This window comes from Harmonia axyridis, chromosome 1, assembly GCF_914767665.1.
Source record: "Harmonia axyridis chromosome 1, icHarAxyr1.1, whole genome shotgun sequence".
In the NCBI taxonomy this organism is placed as follows: Eukaryota; Metazoa; Arthropoda; class Insecta; order Coleoptera; family Coccinellidae; genus Harmonia; species Harmonia axyridis.
The window spans coordinates 20,893,456-20,911,665 of record NC_059501.1 but is presented as its reverse complement, the minus strand read 5'-3'; the positions used below and the strand labels follow the sequence as shown (position 1 = coordinate 20,911,665).

The window sequence follows — 18,210 nt, the reverse complement described above, 5'->3', positions numbered from 1 at the left end:
GAGCCATTTCAGTTTATGTATCCAAGTTCGGTGGGAAGCCATGCCTCAATGCCAAAAGGCACGTGAGACACGACAAGAATGAATAACAAAATAGACGTCACAGTGGAAGGGGAGTTGAAAATATGATGCTATCAAGTGTGTCTTCTGCTTAACGCGATGATCATTTGCTATTTATGTTGGGGTAAGGGTTGTCACTCTGACACGAACAGAAACTTGACTCTTTATTTATGAGAGGGAGTCGTTTGTTTTTATTCGTTTCCAGTCATTCCTTGAGCTGTATAAATGAGGAGGTGTGAGGCTGGAGAAACTTGCAGAGATAACTTCAGATAGAAATTTTGAAGAATTTTTACCGACTCTTCTTGGCCTCTCTGAGACCACTCAGAAACGATTCACGAAGTTGATAGGTATAATCGTGAAAATAGGAGGAATTCACTGTTGTTCGAGAGTTCAAAATCCCCTGACTTCACATCAGTTTCAAGTCTCAGGTCTCAGGCTAGATTTTTTTTTTTAAATTCACTTATCTACATAAAAACTGTGGTAAATAAGTTTTTTTTGACCCATCAAACTTACATGGGGGGTCAAAATACAAAGTACAAAAATATGTTTAACACAAATTGTTACATTTTTTATAAACACACGTTGAAAAACAACTACACATTGAACGGAATTCAGACTAGGTCATCATCGAGGAATTCTTTGGCACTGTAGTAGGCTTTCTCCATCGACATCTCTCTGAGTCTTCTCCTCAGTGATCATTGATCACTTTTAAAAAATTCAAGAAGAATATGGGAAAAATACTCAATATTTCTGTGGTACCAGATGTAACTGAATGAAGTTGTTGTCAGCAGAAAGGCGTTAACAGCTTCAAGCCTGATGATTTCTTGTTTATTGCACAATCAAAAGATCAGAAGCTACTAGGCAAATTATCAAAAGAAAAAACTTGATTGGACCAGGCAGCAGCGTACTGAAAAAATTGTCACCGGTAAATTTTCCTGAATTTTTCCTGAACAAGAAAGTCTAATTGTAACTCAATCCTATTACTAATTTTCGAGATACAGAATGTTTAATTTGGAAAACATCTTGAATGAAACAGTTTTGTGCGACAATTATTGCTCAACCATAGGGTAATAATTTTTAACGATTTTTAATAAAAATTATTGTTAAATACGGGGTGCGTCAAACCTAATTTGAAATGAAATTCGTTCAGTTCATAATTTATCTTGTAATTAAAAAAGTTGTCCGTGCAATTTTTTGTCTTTCATCTTAGTTCTTTATAATGTCAAACAGTATTGCTATATGACCAGTTTCTAATATATTAAGAGGGGCGACCGGTTTTATCTACGAATAAAACCTGCGCAAGAGGAATAAATTTATTGCGTTTTTGAAGAAACCGGCCACAAATAAACTTGCTTTGATGAAGTTGAAATTTATAGACGAAACGTTGACTTAGTCGAAGATATCTTAAGCACTGGTGAGCTCACTAGCTCTTGAAAAACCTTAAGATTAAAGTGTCGACTTTTGAAGGATATAGCCTTCTTGGATTTTAATAGTATTGGTCCCTTTTCACTTGATTTCTGCTTCGTTTCCTATGGCGCTCATATCGTCTTTCTCTCAATTTTGAGGTTAAATCTACAAGATAACAAGACTTTTGATAGAAAAAATGAAAATTTCGAATGATGCCGTTGATTGGTCAATCTACAGTGACTTAATAAAACACAGTGGTGACATAGATGGTTTCGTTTTTGATTGGTTGCCGGTTTCTGAGCCTAAATATGGAGGAACTTTGTTTACATTCTCCGCTCACCTGATTTTTGGAATATTCGAAATGTAAGACTCATGTTATTGAAGCACTGTAGTAAGTATTCTTCAATTGAATAAATTTGTTCTATATACAAATCTATCAGGCCCTTTAATTTTAATTTGGCGAAGTGTCAGTTCAGTTCTATCTTAAGTTAAACCCATTCGCCATTTTTAGGCTCGATTTGAACGTTTTGTTTTAACTGTGTTTATAATCACTGTGGGTCAATTCTTTGTATAGCGCCACCTTAAGAAAGAAAAAGAAAAAAGGATCCATTATGAGTCGAGTCGCCAGAATTGTTTCAAACAAAATCTAATCAGTGAATACAACAGTATTTCAGACATATTAGCTTAATCCAAATTTGTCGTCTGTTTCAATGGTGCTAACCCTGTGAATTGAACTTCAAAATTTGATGAAGTTGTTATAACATTCAAAGTGTCTTTCGACCCTGAATATAAAATACAATAATGAATGAGAGCTCAAAAGCTCCCAATGCTAAGTCAGGGCTAGAGCCCTTTTCATTCAATCAACCTCTAAAGAGATGGGGCAGACTTAAATCGAGTTTTCCCAGTGAATGTCGTTTTCGATTAATTTTCTCGCAGAAACGAAAAATCACAGGAAATAAAGAAAACGTGCTCAGAAGACTTCATTCCAATCCATTCTGTTATATATTTGAAGGGAATCGAGAAAAAGGAGCGTATTAGATGAAACCTTCATGCTTTTCTATTATCAAATTCAGGCCAGAACTTCATTTTCTCTTCTCATGGAATGACCTGAGGCATTTGCTGTAATTCATTTTATTAAGACCTGAAGAATGAATAACTTTTCATAATTTTTATTCGTTTCCAAAATAATCAACGAAAATCATCCCTTAAACAGTCTTCAACATGTATACGGCTTTTTCAGGATGAGATTATATAAAGTTTCATTGCTATTTTCTGTCGTAGAATGAATGTTACATCAAACTACATATTTGAACTTAACAGGAAAATTCGAAAGAATGCTTCTCGACAACAAAGTATTTACTAAATTATAGAAAAAATGAGGAAAGCACTGACTTGAAGCTAGAAGCTTTTGAGCGCTCTTTGGATAACAACTGAATATAGGAACTGGCGCAAGAATGAATAAGCGCTCAAAAGCTCCCGAATGCATGTCTGTGTTGTCCTCATTTCTTTTCGATTTTCCTTCGGATTTGTTCCCACTGGAATATTAGGTTTTTTAATATAAGCGGCGATCAACATGGAATTTCTCACAAGACTTCAAATTGTTAACTTACATTCAATTACACATTTTAATCTCGATCAAATGTACAGTCCAAAATGAACGAAATTTGAACCGCCATATTTACGGAACCCCTAGTCTGATTTGCTCATTAAACAAACCTTACAAATACAGAATCGAATTTTTGTCCTCAGTGAATACCAGTTACAGCTCAAAATAAATTGAAAATTATAGACATTGCGTCGAAATGTTGATAGACTGATAGAGCAATCTGTTCGGAGAACGAGTGCTCAAAACCTGAACAGACCTGAAATTAGAGGAGCACTCATTCATTAATGCGCCAGTTGCTTCCTTTGAGACCACAGTACTGCATATAGGTATTTCAAAGTGTACAAGTAGCACATGATGTGGGCTCAAAAGCTTCGGACTTCACTCAGTAAGAGATTCCTTTTTGAATTTTTTATGTTTCTGATTACCCGAAATATTGCCTTGAGATTATTATTTTCTGTGTGCTTTCCTCAGTTTTTGTATAATAATATGTTATATATACATTGCTTGAAATTAATCCGTGGTCAATAAATGCCAAAGATAAGCGCAGCATATCATGTGAACTCCGACCTAAATATACTGTACTTAACGATGCCACCCACATACTGGATGAATTTATGGATGTTACAGTAAATTTTTTTTCATCCTTGTGTCACATGATGTTCCCGAGATAAAGGTTGAGGTGTAATAAAACATCCCAGTATTCATTTCTAGCACTACGAGCCTGAGCTAATGTATGAATAAAACAATCGCCTTGTAATGAGCCTTGGGAATTGTTCTGTCGAACAATATTGAGGTATGGGTAAAATATATAGGATATTCTTTCAACTTCGAGGTCGTGTAATTTGCATTGTATATAGAGATGTAACGTCATTTCATTTGAGGGTTTGTTGAAGTTATCAAAAACGAGCTTTTCAATTCAATTGTATATGTATGGAATGGATATATTTCAACCTAATCTGAATATAACAGAAAATGTTGAAAAATGAACAAAAAATAAACATATTGACTTCGATCAACCATTTGTACGTTGAGACGGTGTTCTTTCATTGTAGAAATGATCAAATTATTTATTGAAGTATGAATTTATATCTCCTATAGTTTTATTGTACCAATAAACCGTTCATTGACAACGTCATGCTGACTTTGCTTTTCGATTCACATATCATTATAGATATGTACTCAGTACATTATCTCAAAAAATACTCATCACCCCAATTCAATTGTTCATCCCTGAGATGAACAGAGTTGGATCGACAATTCATATGCGTTTACCGAATAAATTTGATACGTCGAATCAATGAACTTGATACGTTGACTCAACGAACTTGATACGTTGAGCCTATTATCTTGAAAACTAATCAAAACTAACCAATAATTCTTGAGCTTGTAACGTTACAATTGCCCATGAGACTCTAAGACTGATTTCTAGGGGTGCTTTGGCTTATTTGACAACAAAACTCCTACCCAGGTTTTTACAAATTTGATAAAATGAAAATATACAAATATCGATCCTAACGATCTAAACAAATAATTTTGAAATAAAAACTTAACTTGAATCAGTTTTCAATGAATTACTCTGCTATTAGGATGAAGTCCTTCTGTAGATTACTTTCAGCCTTCTAAACACCAGATCTTAGCAGGAAGCTCCAATTCCCATTCAGCGAAGGTAATGTAATATAATACATATATACGTACCATTCCAACTTCTATATCTCAAAGAAGTACTTCTTGATATTTTTCAATCCCAAGAGAGGTTTCTGTTGTTCCAAACCCACGAGAGGTGCTTTGGAAAAATGAACAACGATATTAGAATATGTTAACCTGAATTCACAACTCCTCTGATTCCTAACCAAGAAATTATAAAGAATCATAAAATAATCCTGATAAGGAGTTTTGCTGAAATTATTCGACACAAAAAGAATTCTACCAAACCTGAAATACGTTTTCACAAGATGGATGACTCTAAAAAAAACTAATGTTTCAAAATTAATCAACTGGTATTGTGAGATTATTACTTGTTGAATGCAAATATTCATGTCAACACTTACCGAGAATCCCGATACAATTCTCGCCGATAAATCAAATTCTAAACCTCGAATTGAACTAGTAATGGCTGAAATCCAAAACGTATCTTTCCTGAAGTCTCGATAATTATTGAAAATCTTTCAGAAAATTCTCTCTGCTTCCTTCTTTAGATACGCGCATCCTCATCCGGACCAATGACATATGATGAATTGACGAATTACCGCGTCTTTGAAAATTCCAGTAGCGTAAAATGAATTGAAGCGTGCAAAATCGTTGCAAACTGAATGTCCACTTTTTGTCTACTTCATATACATATATCTGGAAAAAAGTACTGACTCGAAAACAAAATATTGTAATTTCATAGAAGGTGATATTTTGTGACTGATCAACAGAGATAAAATATCAATCGTTCGTCCCGTCATAGAAAAAAAGGAATTTCTGGAGACGACCGCTTCCATTCCACATGAAAAAGCCCATTTTAGACTAGCAATTCTCTACTTCTACCCCACAAATTCTTGCATATCTGAACTTGCCGAATTTAATACTTCAGTAGGCAGGCTCAATAACAATTCCTTCGACACTAGATTCTATCGGTTTCTCGATTCCGTAAACCACCCCCCAAACGAACTGTGATGGCATCATTGGTTAGTTTGAGCCGGAGAGATATGTGTTTATGTGAAAAGTTGGAATGCGATAAAGGAGTTTCAGTTTTCGATGTCGATGTGACTGTTTATTTCGGAACTGAAAGTGACTGATGGTTTCCTCCTACTACTAGGGTGGAATTTTCGAGTTGATTCGGATATACGAAATATAAAAAAAGTCTGTATAAACTTTCGAATTTTTTACTATGGATTAAAAGGAGATTATGGATCATGAATATTCATAAAAAAGAGAAAAATGCTGATGTGAGGAATTTTTGATTGCTTGTTCATTCATGCCCCAATTGAACACTGAAGCCCGCATAATATGGAGGCATGATTTATCAATCGCCTAGGCCTTTGTCTCCTTCTGTTTGACTTTGCTTGTATTGATTAAACTTCTTTTAACTATGTATGCGTCTATTTACGAAGTCTTTCCATATTACAGTATACAATATTGAAAAGATATTCACATCTTAATTACAATATCTCAATACGGTTCTGAATTTCGTCTCCACTCTGTGGTTGTTGATAAAATAAAACCATCTTCTGAGTATCATCGTTTGTGTATAACTTTTCAGTCGGTCGTTTCGTTTTGTACTCAATCCACGACTCGTCTATTTTTAGTTTGGGACTCTTCTGACTATAAGTCTTGGTCGATATTTGACTTCGTCTCAACGTCTTGACTCTAGACTATTGACTCTCAACTGCCCTCTCTTACTATTCTACCATGGTTAAAATATTTTTACTCCTCCATCTGAGCCACGCCCTTAGCATCTCCCGGTATGGAGAAAGTACTAAGTATCATCCTTGTCCAATAAAATATTTTGGCCGTACCTTCCACAAAATACGTGGTTTCCAAAAATTTAGGTGGTTTTCACCATGGAATATTCTCGATCGTTGTACACGTGTTATTCATCATTCATTTTCGAACGTTCTCAACCCTAAATATCTTAAGATTTACAACAAAAATTTGGTTTCTTCCTAAATCAATAGAAACGACATGCCTTCGACTCATTTAGGAATCAATAAAAATCAATATCAATAGAAGAAAAGGAATAAGACACAATTATCAATGTTACTGGTTTCATCTCATTCTCAAAAATGTTTTGAGACTTTGATGTACTTCAGTAGAATATATCACAGATTTTAGATAACCCCAAACAAAATGATCTATGGAACTAAGATAAGGTGATCTGTAAGACCAGTTGTGAGTGCCTCCTCGACCAATCCATAAATTACCAAAATTATCGTTTGAAGCTTCCAACGACAATCTTATTCTTTTCATTTATTTCAATTAAATATTCAAGCGATCAATTTTGAATTGAGACTATAAAGTTTCTTCTTTTGATTACAAGTAAGTGTATCTTCCTGGTAATTACACAATGGGTTGGTCTGAAGAACAAAAAAGCTCATGTATTTAATAATGGTTGGTAATTTTAAACTAACAAGGAAATCGATAGTTTCAATAATTAATTGCTAAAAATGACTTAACCTCTTTTGGTGAAGTTTTTTCGTTTACCAATAAAACTTGGTACAAAATATTCAGCCAAAATATCTACAACTTTTCAAGGTAGCCAAGTCAATAGGAAGTTCGAATGCGTCCTGGTCTGTACACTCCACTCGATTTCAAGAAAAAGAAATAAAAAGGGGAATACTAACGATATTTATTAGTTGATTCAGAGTTCAGACTACGCTTGATCGAAAGCATAGACCACTGTGTGAATCGGAACGAAATAAACCAACTCGGATGTAGACAAAAAGTAATTTTCTACTTCAGGTATTATTCGATCCAATCGTAAATAACAAACTTCGGAACGATGCGAACTCTTCTTCATTTAATCAAGCATGAAGATGAGCTGTTGACAACGAACCTCTGATGAAAAATTTTCTGGATCTCTACTAATATTATGAGAATGAGTTCTATAAAAACTGTAAACATAGGAAAAGTTCCTCAATTGGCTCAAGTATCCTAGGTACTAATATTAATCAAAATAATAAGAATTCACTATAACTTCGAATTTCATATCACATTATAGGTAACAGGTCAATATTTATTTAATTGTTGGTAGAACACTTCAAACTGAAGCATTCCAACAAAAATAGCTTAAACAATATGTAGAATAATAATAATAAGTTGAAAAAATTATCGTCAAATCTTACTGGAATGAATAAAATGTTGAAATGAATGAAAAATATGCATATATGTACGTACATATAAGGTGTCCTATGAAAAATTTAGGCGAAAAAAACAATAACTTTGAAATGATATTTTTGAAAAATCAATAACGATTCTCCTAACTAGTACAAGCTCTAAAGATCATACGTCCAGTTGCAGGAACGTTGATTAAAATTTAATGCCGCATTAAAATTTAATCCTCCATTAAACGGTGCAGGTAGCTTATAGGATCTTTCTACAGCAGGATTAAAAATTTCAATGACGGCATTAAATTATTATGAATGTACCTGCAACTGGTTATGAGTATCTCAAAGGTCTAGGATAGTCGACAAATATTATACAAAAAAATCGAAGTATGCTGCATTTAAAATATCGCTAAAATATTAATTTTGATAGAAATGGTTAAAAAAAGGATGATCATATTATTAATAATTATATGTATGACAATAATTCTGATTTGTAACTTTTTTCAGTTGCTGTTGTAGTCACTTTTTTCATTTGTTGGGCACCGTTCCATGCTCAACGTTTATTGGCAATTTATGGTGAAAGATCTTCCTCAAGAACAATCAAAGCCTATCAGACTCTGACCTACGTTAGTGGAGTTCTCTATTATTTGTCTACCACTGTCAATCCGTTGCTCTACAATATAATGTCACACAAGTTCAGAGAAGCTTTCAAGGTGAGTAGAAATGGTATTCATTGATAGTTATTTGTGATTGATGAAATTTCTTTGGTGGAATAATGATACGGAAGATAATAATTGAAGAATTTTTCTTATTTATCACATTAAATTTAATATTTTATGCCACACTAGTTTGATATTTTGCCATTTTTTTTAATGGCATGTCATGATTTTTTGTCGCTTATCAGATAACCTAGTAAATAGTCTAAATTTTTTGTCTGAAATGAATTATTTTCAATTTCATGTTTTGTACTGGGACTCGCAGTATACTTTTCACACAAACAGTTTCAAAGGGGTAATATTACTAACTCTACTTACCTGATACTTACTGGTAATATCAACCGAGGTGAGCCAAGTCAAAAAAAAAATTAAAATATTTGAAAACTTTCATTTTGGAAAAATGAAATGAAGACCACGTAAAAAATTAGAAACATAGTCCTTATTCTCTTGAAGAGTTTCAAATGACTGCAAATTTTCAGGTACACCTCCCAGTAGGAGAAATGAAATGAAGGAAATGCTGATATTAGTAGACTTCCTTCTTGAAAACATATATCTTTTATTCGAAATATTTTTCCGTAAGATGTTTGTTTTTCGAGATTTTTGGCAGATCCAACTCAACAAAAAAAATCACCCGTTATATGCATATCGAAATTATTCCCAATTAATGGTTCTTCTTATTGAGCATTCATGTCGTTTTAGAGGTAAGAATTGATCCGAAAAATTGAACGTTCTTGTTTATGTCTGTGAGAAACATCAACCTGAATAACGAAGCTTTCCTACTGAATACCGAAAATAAAAAAGAAAACCCAATTCGATGCATGCGGATAGATCACAATAACCTCGACCTTCCTTCTTTTCAGACATTTTATCGAGAATTCAGTTGCTCTTGTTTGTTCCCTAGATATTGCTTCGGAACATTCTTCCTTTCTTTGAACGTAAAGTACCTAGCTGAAGCTTTGCATTGCGCCAATTTCAATGCGTCAACATGTTTTGTGGCATCATTCTGTTCTACGATGTGGAAATAACCAGAGCAAATGTTGTTCTTACCGTGGAATCACGCAGAGAGGAATGCACAAAATTTTATGGAAAAAAAAATGGGTTTTAAATTTCAAAAGGAACTGAAGCAGATGTAGACGGCGATAGCGTCGTCCTGTGACATTGAGGATTTCATGTGATAAGTTGAAGGCAACTTGGGGTCACCACTGATTTATACTATTGGGGTGTTAGAACTGAGAGAACGTTATTTAGTGGTTTCCTTGAATCTTGAATGTGAGTTTTTCTGGAACTGCGATTTATTATTATTATTGCTGATTTTTTTCTGTCTAAAATATCATCAAAGAAAAATTAAATGAATCGGGAGAAAGTTGACTACAATATTTCTCTGACAACAGACTCGATCAGATTAAGAGTTTGGGTGTATACAGTCTGTCTCATTTGAAAAATAACTTAATCACGAATCAGAATTTGTGAAAACACTCAGACAGGTCGGTGTTTGATGACAGGAGGATACGATCTGGGACAAAGCTTATTTCTACTAGCAACCTCCTGGAGAGGGTTGCAACCCCATCAGGAATTTGAATAGGAAAAGGCGGTAGTTTTGTAGCAAAAATGTATGCATGGATTCAAATTTGTATGAACCTGAAGTTTGTGTTTTATAAAGCGGACATTCACAAAGTTACAGGGTGTTTTTATGAAATTATAGAACCGATAAGAGTAAATGAAACAGAGCTGTTCTAATTGATCATATAATTTCTAGTGGCCGATGCCTAACGTGAACAGGGTCAGACCGATGCAAAACCTCAAGTGGATCAGGCCGATGCCTTACATAAACAGGGTCAGACCGATGCAAAACCTCAAGTGGATCAGGCCGATGCCTTACATAAACAGGGTCAGACCGATGCAAAACGTTAAGTCGAGCTTATCGATGCAAATGTAAACTCGAGCTGACCGATGCAAAACCGCTGCATGTAATCTAATGGCGAGCAGTTTTAGCATTTGCTGTAAATTTTTCTGATACCATAATTCTATAAAAACACCCTGTAACATTGTGTTGTGAATATTCACTTTATAGAACACAAACTGCAGGTTCATACAAATTTGAATCTATGCATATATTTGTGCTGTGAAATTACTCACTTTCCCTATTGTAATTCCTGATGGGGTTGCAATCCTCTGCAGGGGGTTGCTAGTAGAAACAAGCTGTGTTTCCCATATCATGTCCTCTGTCATCAAAAATCGACCTGTCTGAGTGTTTTCACCAATTCTCTTCCGTTGTCGAGTTATTGAGGGTGGACACTTTTAAATGAGTCACCCTGTTTATGGAATCACAATTTCAAGATTCGTGTAAAATTAAGTGATGATAGGGTCGTCTGAATCAATGAAATACGAGTCGAGACTCGAAAAAAACTATTTTTTCAGCGACAACAGATTCCCCCGCAATTTTTTGATGATAGTGTTATCAGAATCATATAGAAAATTCAAGCTTAATATCGAATAAACTGATATTCAAATAACCGATCGTAACGAATGAAAATTTTGTATGCAGATGTATATTAGCAGTTATAAACTCGGTGCGAAATCTCCTGTAGTTTGCTTTCCAAGAAACATCATTAATTCAACTAGACTGACGAAATGGTTTGAATAATTTAAATGATCAGTCGAACCTTCATGCCAACTTTAATGGTTTACCTACGTCTCATATTATAATATTTCCCTTTAAATTCATATTCCTGGAACTACGGTGAAATATTTGTGTGGTATAAAATAAATAACCGGAAGAAGCGAAAATTTATGAACCTTTCTGGGAAATTCGCACCGTTCTTATCAGGAAATAATTTGGTGGGATCCTGTACATATTGCTCCAACCCTACCTTGAGCTTGAAGAAAAGCTCCCACCAGTATTATGTTATAAAGCACAGGATTATCCTTCGACGGACCTTTTTCGTCGGTAGGAAATTTTATTCGCTCAAATTTTTCCATATTTTTTTTTGGATCCAAATGGTAAACTTTCAGGCTTCAAATGGAAACATGTCTATTATGGAAAACGTGATATTGATTCCATTAATCACATTATAAAAATGATGAATCATATGCAAGCTTTATTTGTTTTCCACTTTCGACATTCATAAATTCATGAAAATGTGAGGACGTGTCGCACAGGAGCTAATGAAAAAAGGTTTTCCCGTAAATTTTCATACCGTTACGGCAGTCGACAGAATGGCAAAAAGGCTGAAAAGGGGTTAAATTGATGGTACAATCCATTGTTTCTTCATAGCTCACTTCCATTTGGTAACTTTTCACTATGTTTTATATAACTCATTACAAAGAGTTTAGCATTGTGGAACTGTGAAAAACACATTCCATCTTGAATAATCAATCATTTAATTTTGAAATGTTCGAACTCGTGAACCCAGAGTTTAACATGAACACGATTGAAATCGAGACTTTCAACTGTTCCAAAACTGGAAAAAGCACGTTAGATACGATTGGAAAGTGTGGATTTAGTTGAATTTTTTCCAAAGATATATCGCATTTCAGAATATATCAGAACAAGCAATTGAATTTGGACGATTGGTTTCCTCAATGCAATGCAATCAACTGATTCAATTAATCTAATTCAATGAACACACCAAATGTCACTAGAATTCAATTCAGACTTTCCAAAACTTAGCTTTTGAAGATCTTCGACGGTAGAGCCATCTGTTGCAATCAGTACAATTCTTACATTCGAATGGACAGATTTTCCTCCTGCGTTTGGAGAATAATCAATACGTACCCTTCAGGTTATCTAACTTGGACTCTTGAAATGCAAGAGGGCGCAACTGTCAGATGTTTCCTCAACGTTACCCACAAATTCCTATATTATTTTGTATAGGTATATGATGAGCAAGAGTCCTCACTTACCGACTGGAAACCAAATTTATCGAAATCGTATATTACAGTTTTATGAATTTCATGACAATTGATTGTGTTCCAGAACACGTTCAAGCAGTGCTTCAGCCGCCACCTGATGGCCAGGGACCCAGCAGGAGGTAGGTGTTACGCCAACTTATCCGGCAGATCCTCACAAGTTAACAGTCATAGCAACACCGATTCTTACAGCAGACAGAGCTCGCTCCGCTACCTGGACGCAGAGATGGCGCGTCTGCATGATCATCGCAGGCCCTTGGTCGTCTCTTTCAAGCGCAAGGGTGCGACGACGTCACCCTACAGAGGGCGTCGCGCCGACAAGGGTGAACAGACATTCGACGGTGACTTTCCAGAAATGCGAGACCAGAGGATGATCGGGAACTTAGATATCGGTAAGAGACGATTGATTCAAGGGTTGCATTGAACGCCATCTATGAAAGGGTAAAAGACGTCGTAAAACGAATGAACTGTTCATTTCCACTGTTTAAGAAATTCCCCTATGTTCTTGAAATCGACCCTTCAGTAGAATAATTATGTGATATTATAAAACTCTCAAACTATGACTTGGTACAATCACAGATTACTACAGATGTTTCACTCTATGCATTTACAAAGGAAATCGTCACCGCCGTTTCGTTGACCTCGAATTCGCTCTACTCGTATTTATGAATGAGTTCGGGGTGATTCGGGGTGACCAATCAGAGAGCTAGATTGATTCTTTCGACTAATCGCAGCGATAGTTCAATTTGAATCGTGGATTTTGCGTTCGCTTAGGTTATGTTATTGAAAATGACGGTTCTAAGAAAATAAATTTCATTTTGTTCTTGCTTGATTTGAAATATTAATCGCAAATAATTCTACATTCAAATATTTCTCTCAATGTAGGATCGCTGCTCGAGCTCTCCTTGCAATCATAGTCTGCCGTAAACAGAGGAGTCATTCGTCAGTAAGACGAAAAAGATTTTTTGAATCTCAGAGATACCAAGCAACCCTTAGAACATTAATGAGATTCTAAGAAGCAACCAATAGACGTTTTTTTTTAGAATCATGCTAGTATTCCAAGGAGTTTCATTTTTGATACATACTTTCACACTAAGTTATTTTAGTGTATAATAAGAAGTGTGGTGTAATTTTTAATTCTTGAAGTGTGATAAATTTAGCTTGGTATTCAATATTAATAATATCAATAATAATAATAATAATAATAATAATAAAGTTTATTTGCTTTCAACACAACCTAATATAATATTCTAATAATTATTGCAAATAAACACGATGAACAGAGGCTCACTAGAGGTTCGCCTGTTAGTTCTGAAAAAAATACAAAAATTCTCTTCCTTGAACGTCATGACAACATTATACAATATATAGGAGTTGAATATAAGCAGTCGGGTGAATTCAAAAATTTGAATGGGTTAATCTGACAAATCACATGCGTTTTGAACCTTTTAGAAAGAGTGGGAAGTTCGGTTATCTTTGTCATTTTTTACTACAGTAGTTCATAGTGAAATTCAAGGTCAACGAAACGCCGTGCCTAAAAACGGCAGAGTGAATTGTCTGGTTACTCTGTGGTACAATATCTTGCAGTTGAACTCCAGGAAAATCGACATGAAAACGAATTGGAGCAGTTGTGCCACAAGATTCGTAATTATAATTATGTTTATCAAACGAGAAGAATAGGGGTTTTCACCCATGAACTCAAAATTATGAAATAGAATGGAACTCATACAATACTAGAAATTATAAAGGAACCTAAACATATTTACAGTAACTTAATGAGTTAGGAGGCGATTCTGATCTAGAATGAACTGGTTGAGTCGTTTGTTGGATGAATTCACCGAACTTGGACCACTAACACTATGTCAATAACTATTCCAAATCGAAAATTCTGCTGGAAAGAAAAATTTGACGCATTGTGGTCCTGAAATTTTCTTTTGTCCTTTTGAAGGCATGGCCATGGAGTTGTGTGCTGCTTCTCATGCAGAGGTGATCCAGATTCACTCCATAGAACCCATACAGAGCCTGATAAGACACAATAATATCACCTCTACCTCGTTTGCAGGTTCATTAGTCTCAAACGAGCGTGATAATCCAGTGACGCCAATTTTTGAAGACGTTAGTTACTCACATCTTACTTTGTTGTGTATAAGATAGCAAGATAACTCTACAAGGATTCATTTTATCCATACATAAGCAAACATCTACTTGCTTAAAAATACAGCGTGGTCCAACGAAAACTTTACACCTCGATTTTTCGGATTTAAAATGAAAATGTAGAAAACAACTTTTTCGCTCTTCGCATCCCCGTACAACGCCTTGATTTTGAAGAGGGATGAGGGTTGTTGCCATACCTCATTTTGAAGATCTTTACGAGTACTATCTGATCCTGAATTTTCGCTTCAAAATTTCCATTGATAACTACTAAATATCTTTGAAATGTGTCAGCTACGAATAATATTGTCAAGATAAATTCCACATTGACTCTTTCACTATTTTCGCTCTTATTTCATTATCGATATATATTTTGAAGCGACATTTCAGGGTCAGATAGTACTCTATACGATCTGCAAAATTAGTTGTAGTAATTATCATCCATATTCAAAATTAAGAGGTTGTGCTTACCCCTGTTAGATGGTTGAAGTTACGGGGAAAAAAGCGGAAAATTTGTTCCCCCTCAAATCAGAAATTGGCATGTGTGATATTTTATGGGAATTAGAAAAGCAAAGTGAATTCAACTCTTTCAGTCGCATTAATTTCAATTTGAATCCATATTCGATTGATACATTTTCAATATTAGGTATATGTACTCGAATTTAAAAATCATTCATCATTTTGGTACTTATTTATAACATAATAAATTGATTTTTTATTTCAAATATTAGATATCTCTAAGTATTTGTAAAAGGATTTAATCCAGAAAATTTCATTTCCAAATGATATATTTTGCACTTTTTCAATGATATCTATATTCTATGAGGTAGGACAAAATGATAAACCATAGTGAAAAATTTGCAGTATTTTCATTACCCATTATTTTGCCAGGGTTGGAGAAGAAACTATCAATTCTCGAAAAAAAAATTCCCGAAGAAACCATGACAGCTCATCTAACCTACGTTGAAGTTCATAACCTACAACCCACGCACATATGCCCACTTAGCATCTCTCATCTCAAATCAATCGATACTCTGAAGACTGAAAATCACCATCGAAGGCGCAGAAATAACCATTCAAGATCCCTCAACTGCGATCTGACAATTGACAGCGACTCGGCCCTTTCCAAGTCTTGCACGATGCCCGACATAGGAAAGAAGAAGAAAACGGTGGAGGTCATCGATTCATGCAAGAGCAGAGAAAAGTCGGATTTGGTAGGATACGAAAGTATGGAAAAGCAGAAGGAATATCTTTGCGTTTCGAGTATTCTCCTGAGCAGAGCGAATACTCCATTGATAAATGTCAATTAAATTTTGTTGAAGATGTTTCTGGAATTTACGACATCTGTTATTGATGTGATCATTATTTTATTTTTGATGAATCGTGACTCGATTTAGAAACTGGAAAGTTATTTTGGTTTAATATCAATAATATTGATAACAAGGATTTGCAAAATGAAAATAACTCCATAACACTGGTAAAGTACCTACAGATTATCAAAAATTCAGATTTTGGAGGTTTTTACAGATAATATAAGAGGTAGACGAACAAGAACTTTCATCGTAGAAAATATCAGAGGTAGGTATCCAATTGGTGAAACAATGTAACAATTATTATTATTATTGATTCATGATTCGAACTTCATTTTTGAATGATACATCCACATCACAGATTCATTTCAAGAAAACTTCATCCAGTTTCTGATAACTTCATCCAGTTTCTAGATTGATTCGCCCAGTTTAATCGATAAGATTTAAAAAATTTCTGTGATAATAAATTATTAACGATTTTTAAGATTAAAGACAAATGTTCAAATGGAAGTTGTTGAAACAATCATTGTGAAACAGTTCAATCTATGTATGTCAGTTTTAATTTTTTCAATCTAATACGTTGGGCCCGAAGCATTGGTTATCGAATGTTGAAATTGTTAATGGAATGTGATTTGCATTGAAGCATTTGTACCTGATACTTAATGAGTTGTGATATTGTTATTTTTCTCGAGAAAATCAATGATTTAATAAATGTTGCTTGTGAAATTCAATTTATGTTTATTAACTGAAGAGAGAACTCACCCAAACTTCTTGAGTTTAATATTTTGTCGGAACTATACAGAATCATCAGTTTTATATTTTTAGTGACAATGTGCTAGTCCAGCAAAGTTACCCATAGCACGTTGAAATTGTCAGTTCATGTTAAAACACTGGCGCCAAGCAGCGCCTAGCGCGTTTAGTACTCGGATCGATGACAGCTTAAGGCAAAGTCCTCCGCTACAGAAATTAAAGTTGTATTTGGCAGAGATCACTCATTGGCAAACTGACGATTCAATCAGAGATCTCAGGGTAACACAACGCAATCCCCTCAACAATGTAGCTTGGGTCGAGAACGCTCAACATTGTATTCGCAATATTCAGAATGTACTAGAACTATAACCAGAATAATTCATACGTCCATTTTTGTTATGTAGAATATTTAAATATATAAATAATTGTTTATATATTTGAGTGACTGATCAACGTTTCTGTTAATATCATACAAAAAACCGTATTTGTACGTTTAAAAGCAACGTTCAATATTGATATAATAAATAATTCGAGCAAATAAACGTTATTTCCCGTGATACTTTTACTGATAACGAACGTGATATCAACGTACCTGTGCCCTTTGGGATTTTACCAGTCATAATACCGTTCTGGAATATACATTCGGAAATATAGGATATTTAGAGGTCATATCCCAAGATTATAACAAATAGCTGACTATTATTTTCGGATTAAATCTATCTTGTCCCGAAAGGGACAATTCGATTAGACCATTATATGAACATTGAACTGAATAACTCCCTAGAGCTCTTCAATGATTTCTGTTGGTCCAGCGATGACCAAACTTTCTACGGTGTTAGAAGTTGTACATTCGCCTTTTCTTCTTTCACTTTCCGATGCAAATAAGTAAAGAGCGACACTGTATGACGTTCGATTATTTTTCTCACAAAATGATAGTTTTACCTCTTTTATAATGATTTTTGGTAAGGATTTCTCATGAATATTTAAAAAATATATCAGTGCTTGGTACATTGTACATATGATCAATTCTTTTGCGGAAAACGAAAACTTACCAACAATTTTTTTTTCATTCGCAAATTGAACATATTAACTTTCCACAATGAAAATTATTGATTGAGGAAATTATGTGTAAACCCCATAAAATTGATTTGTAAGAAGAATTATCTCTGATTTCGTTTATATCTTTGATTTCGTTTTTAACTGAACAGCCACGTGTTAGTATCCTCCCTTTATCCATTAATATTCGTCGCTTTCAATTTCTTGTCGATAAATCAATGTTTTCAGAAGAAAAAAATCATTGGAACATGAATGTAGCGATTTGAGAGGGGCCATTTGATAGTGATGATCGGAAACCATTCATTTTCAAAATAATCCAAAATCTTCTATCGCTCATATATGTTCATTCGAACGAAGTGCACTGGTTTCAACAGCAGCATACACATCTACTTCTATTTCAGACGATTCTCATAAATTGTTTTTGGTGGTTCATCAATCAT

General features: G+C 34.5%; 1 protein-coding gene across 3 annotated transcripts in view; it reads left to right on the top strand.

Moving 5' to 3' along the window:
• LOC123688947 (pyrokinin-1 receptor-like) overlaps positions 1-16,224 on the top strand; it is a 108,656-nt gene extending 92,432 nt beyond the window's left edge. The window contains exons 3-6 of one of the 3 annotated variants that reach the window (XM_045627704.1): positions 8,386-8,591; positions 12,571-12,625; positions 12,699-12,895; positions 15,546-15,680. In XM_045627704.1, the coding sequence (XP_045483660.1) occupies positions 8,386-8,591; positions 12,571-12,625; positions 12,699-12,877 (440 nt within the window). In that variant the 3' untranslated portion in view covers positions 12,878-12,895; positions 15,546-15,680. Of the gene's footprint in view, positions 1-8,385; positions 8,592-12,570; positions 12,896-15,545 lie in introns of all 3 variants that reach the window. The other 2 variants (XM_045627703.1, XM_045627702.1) reach the window with 2 other exon arrangements.
• The last annotated feature ends 1,986 nt before the right edge of the window (positions 16,225-18,210 follow it).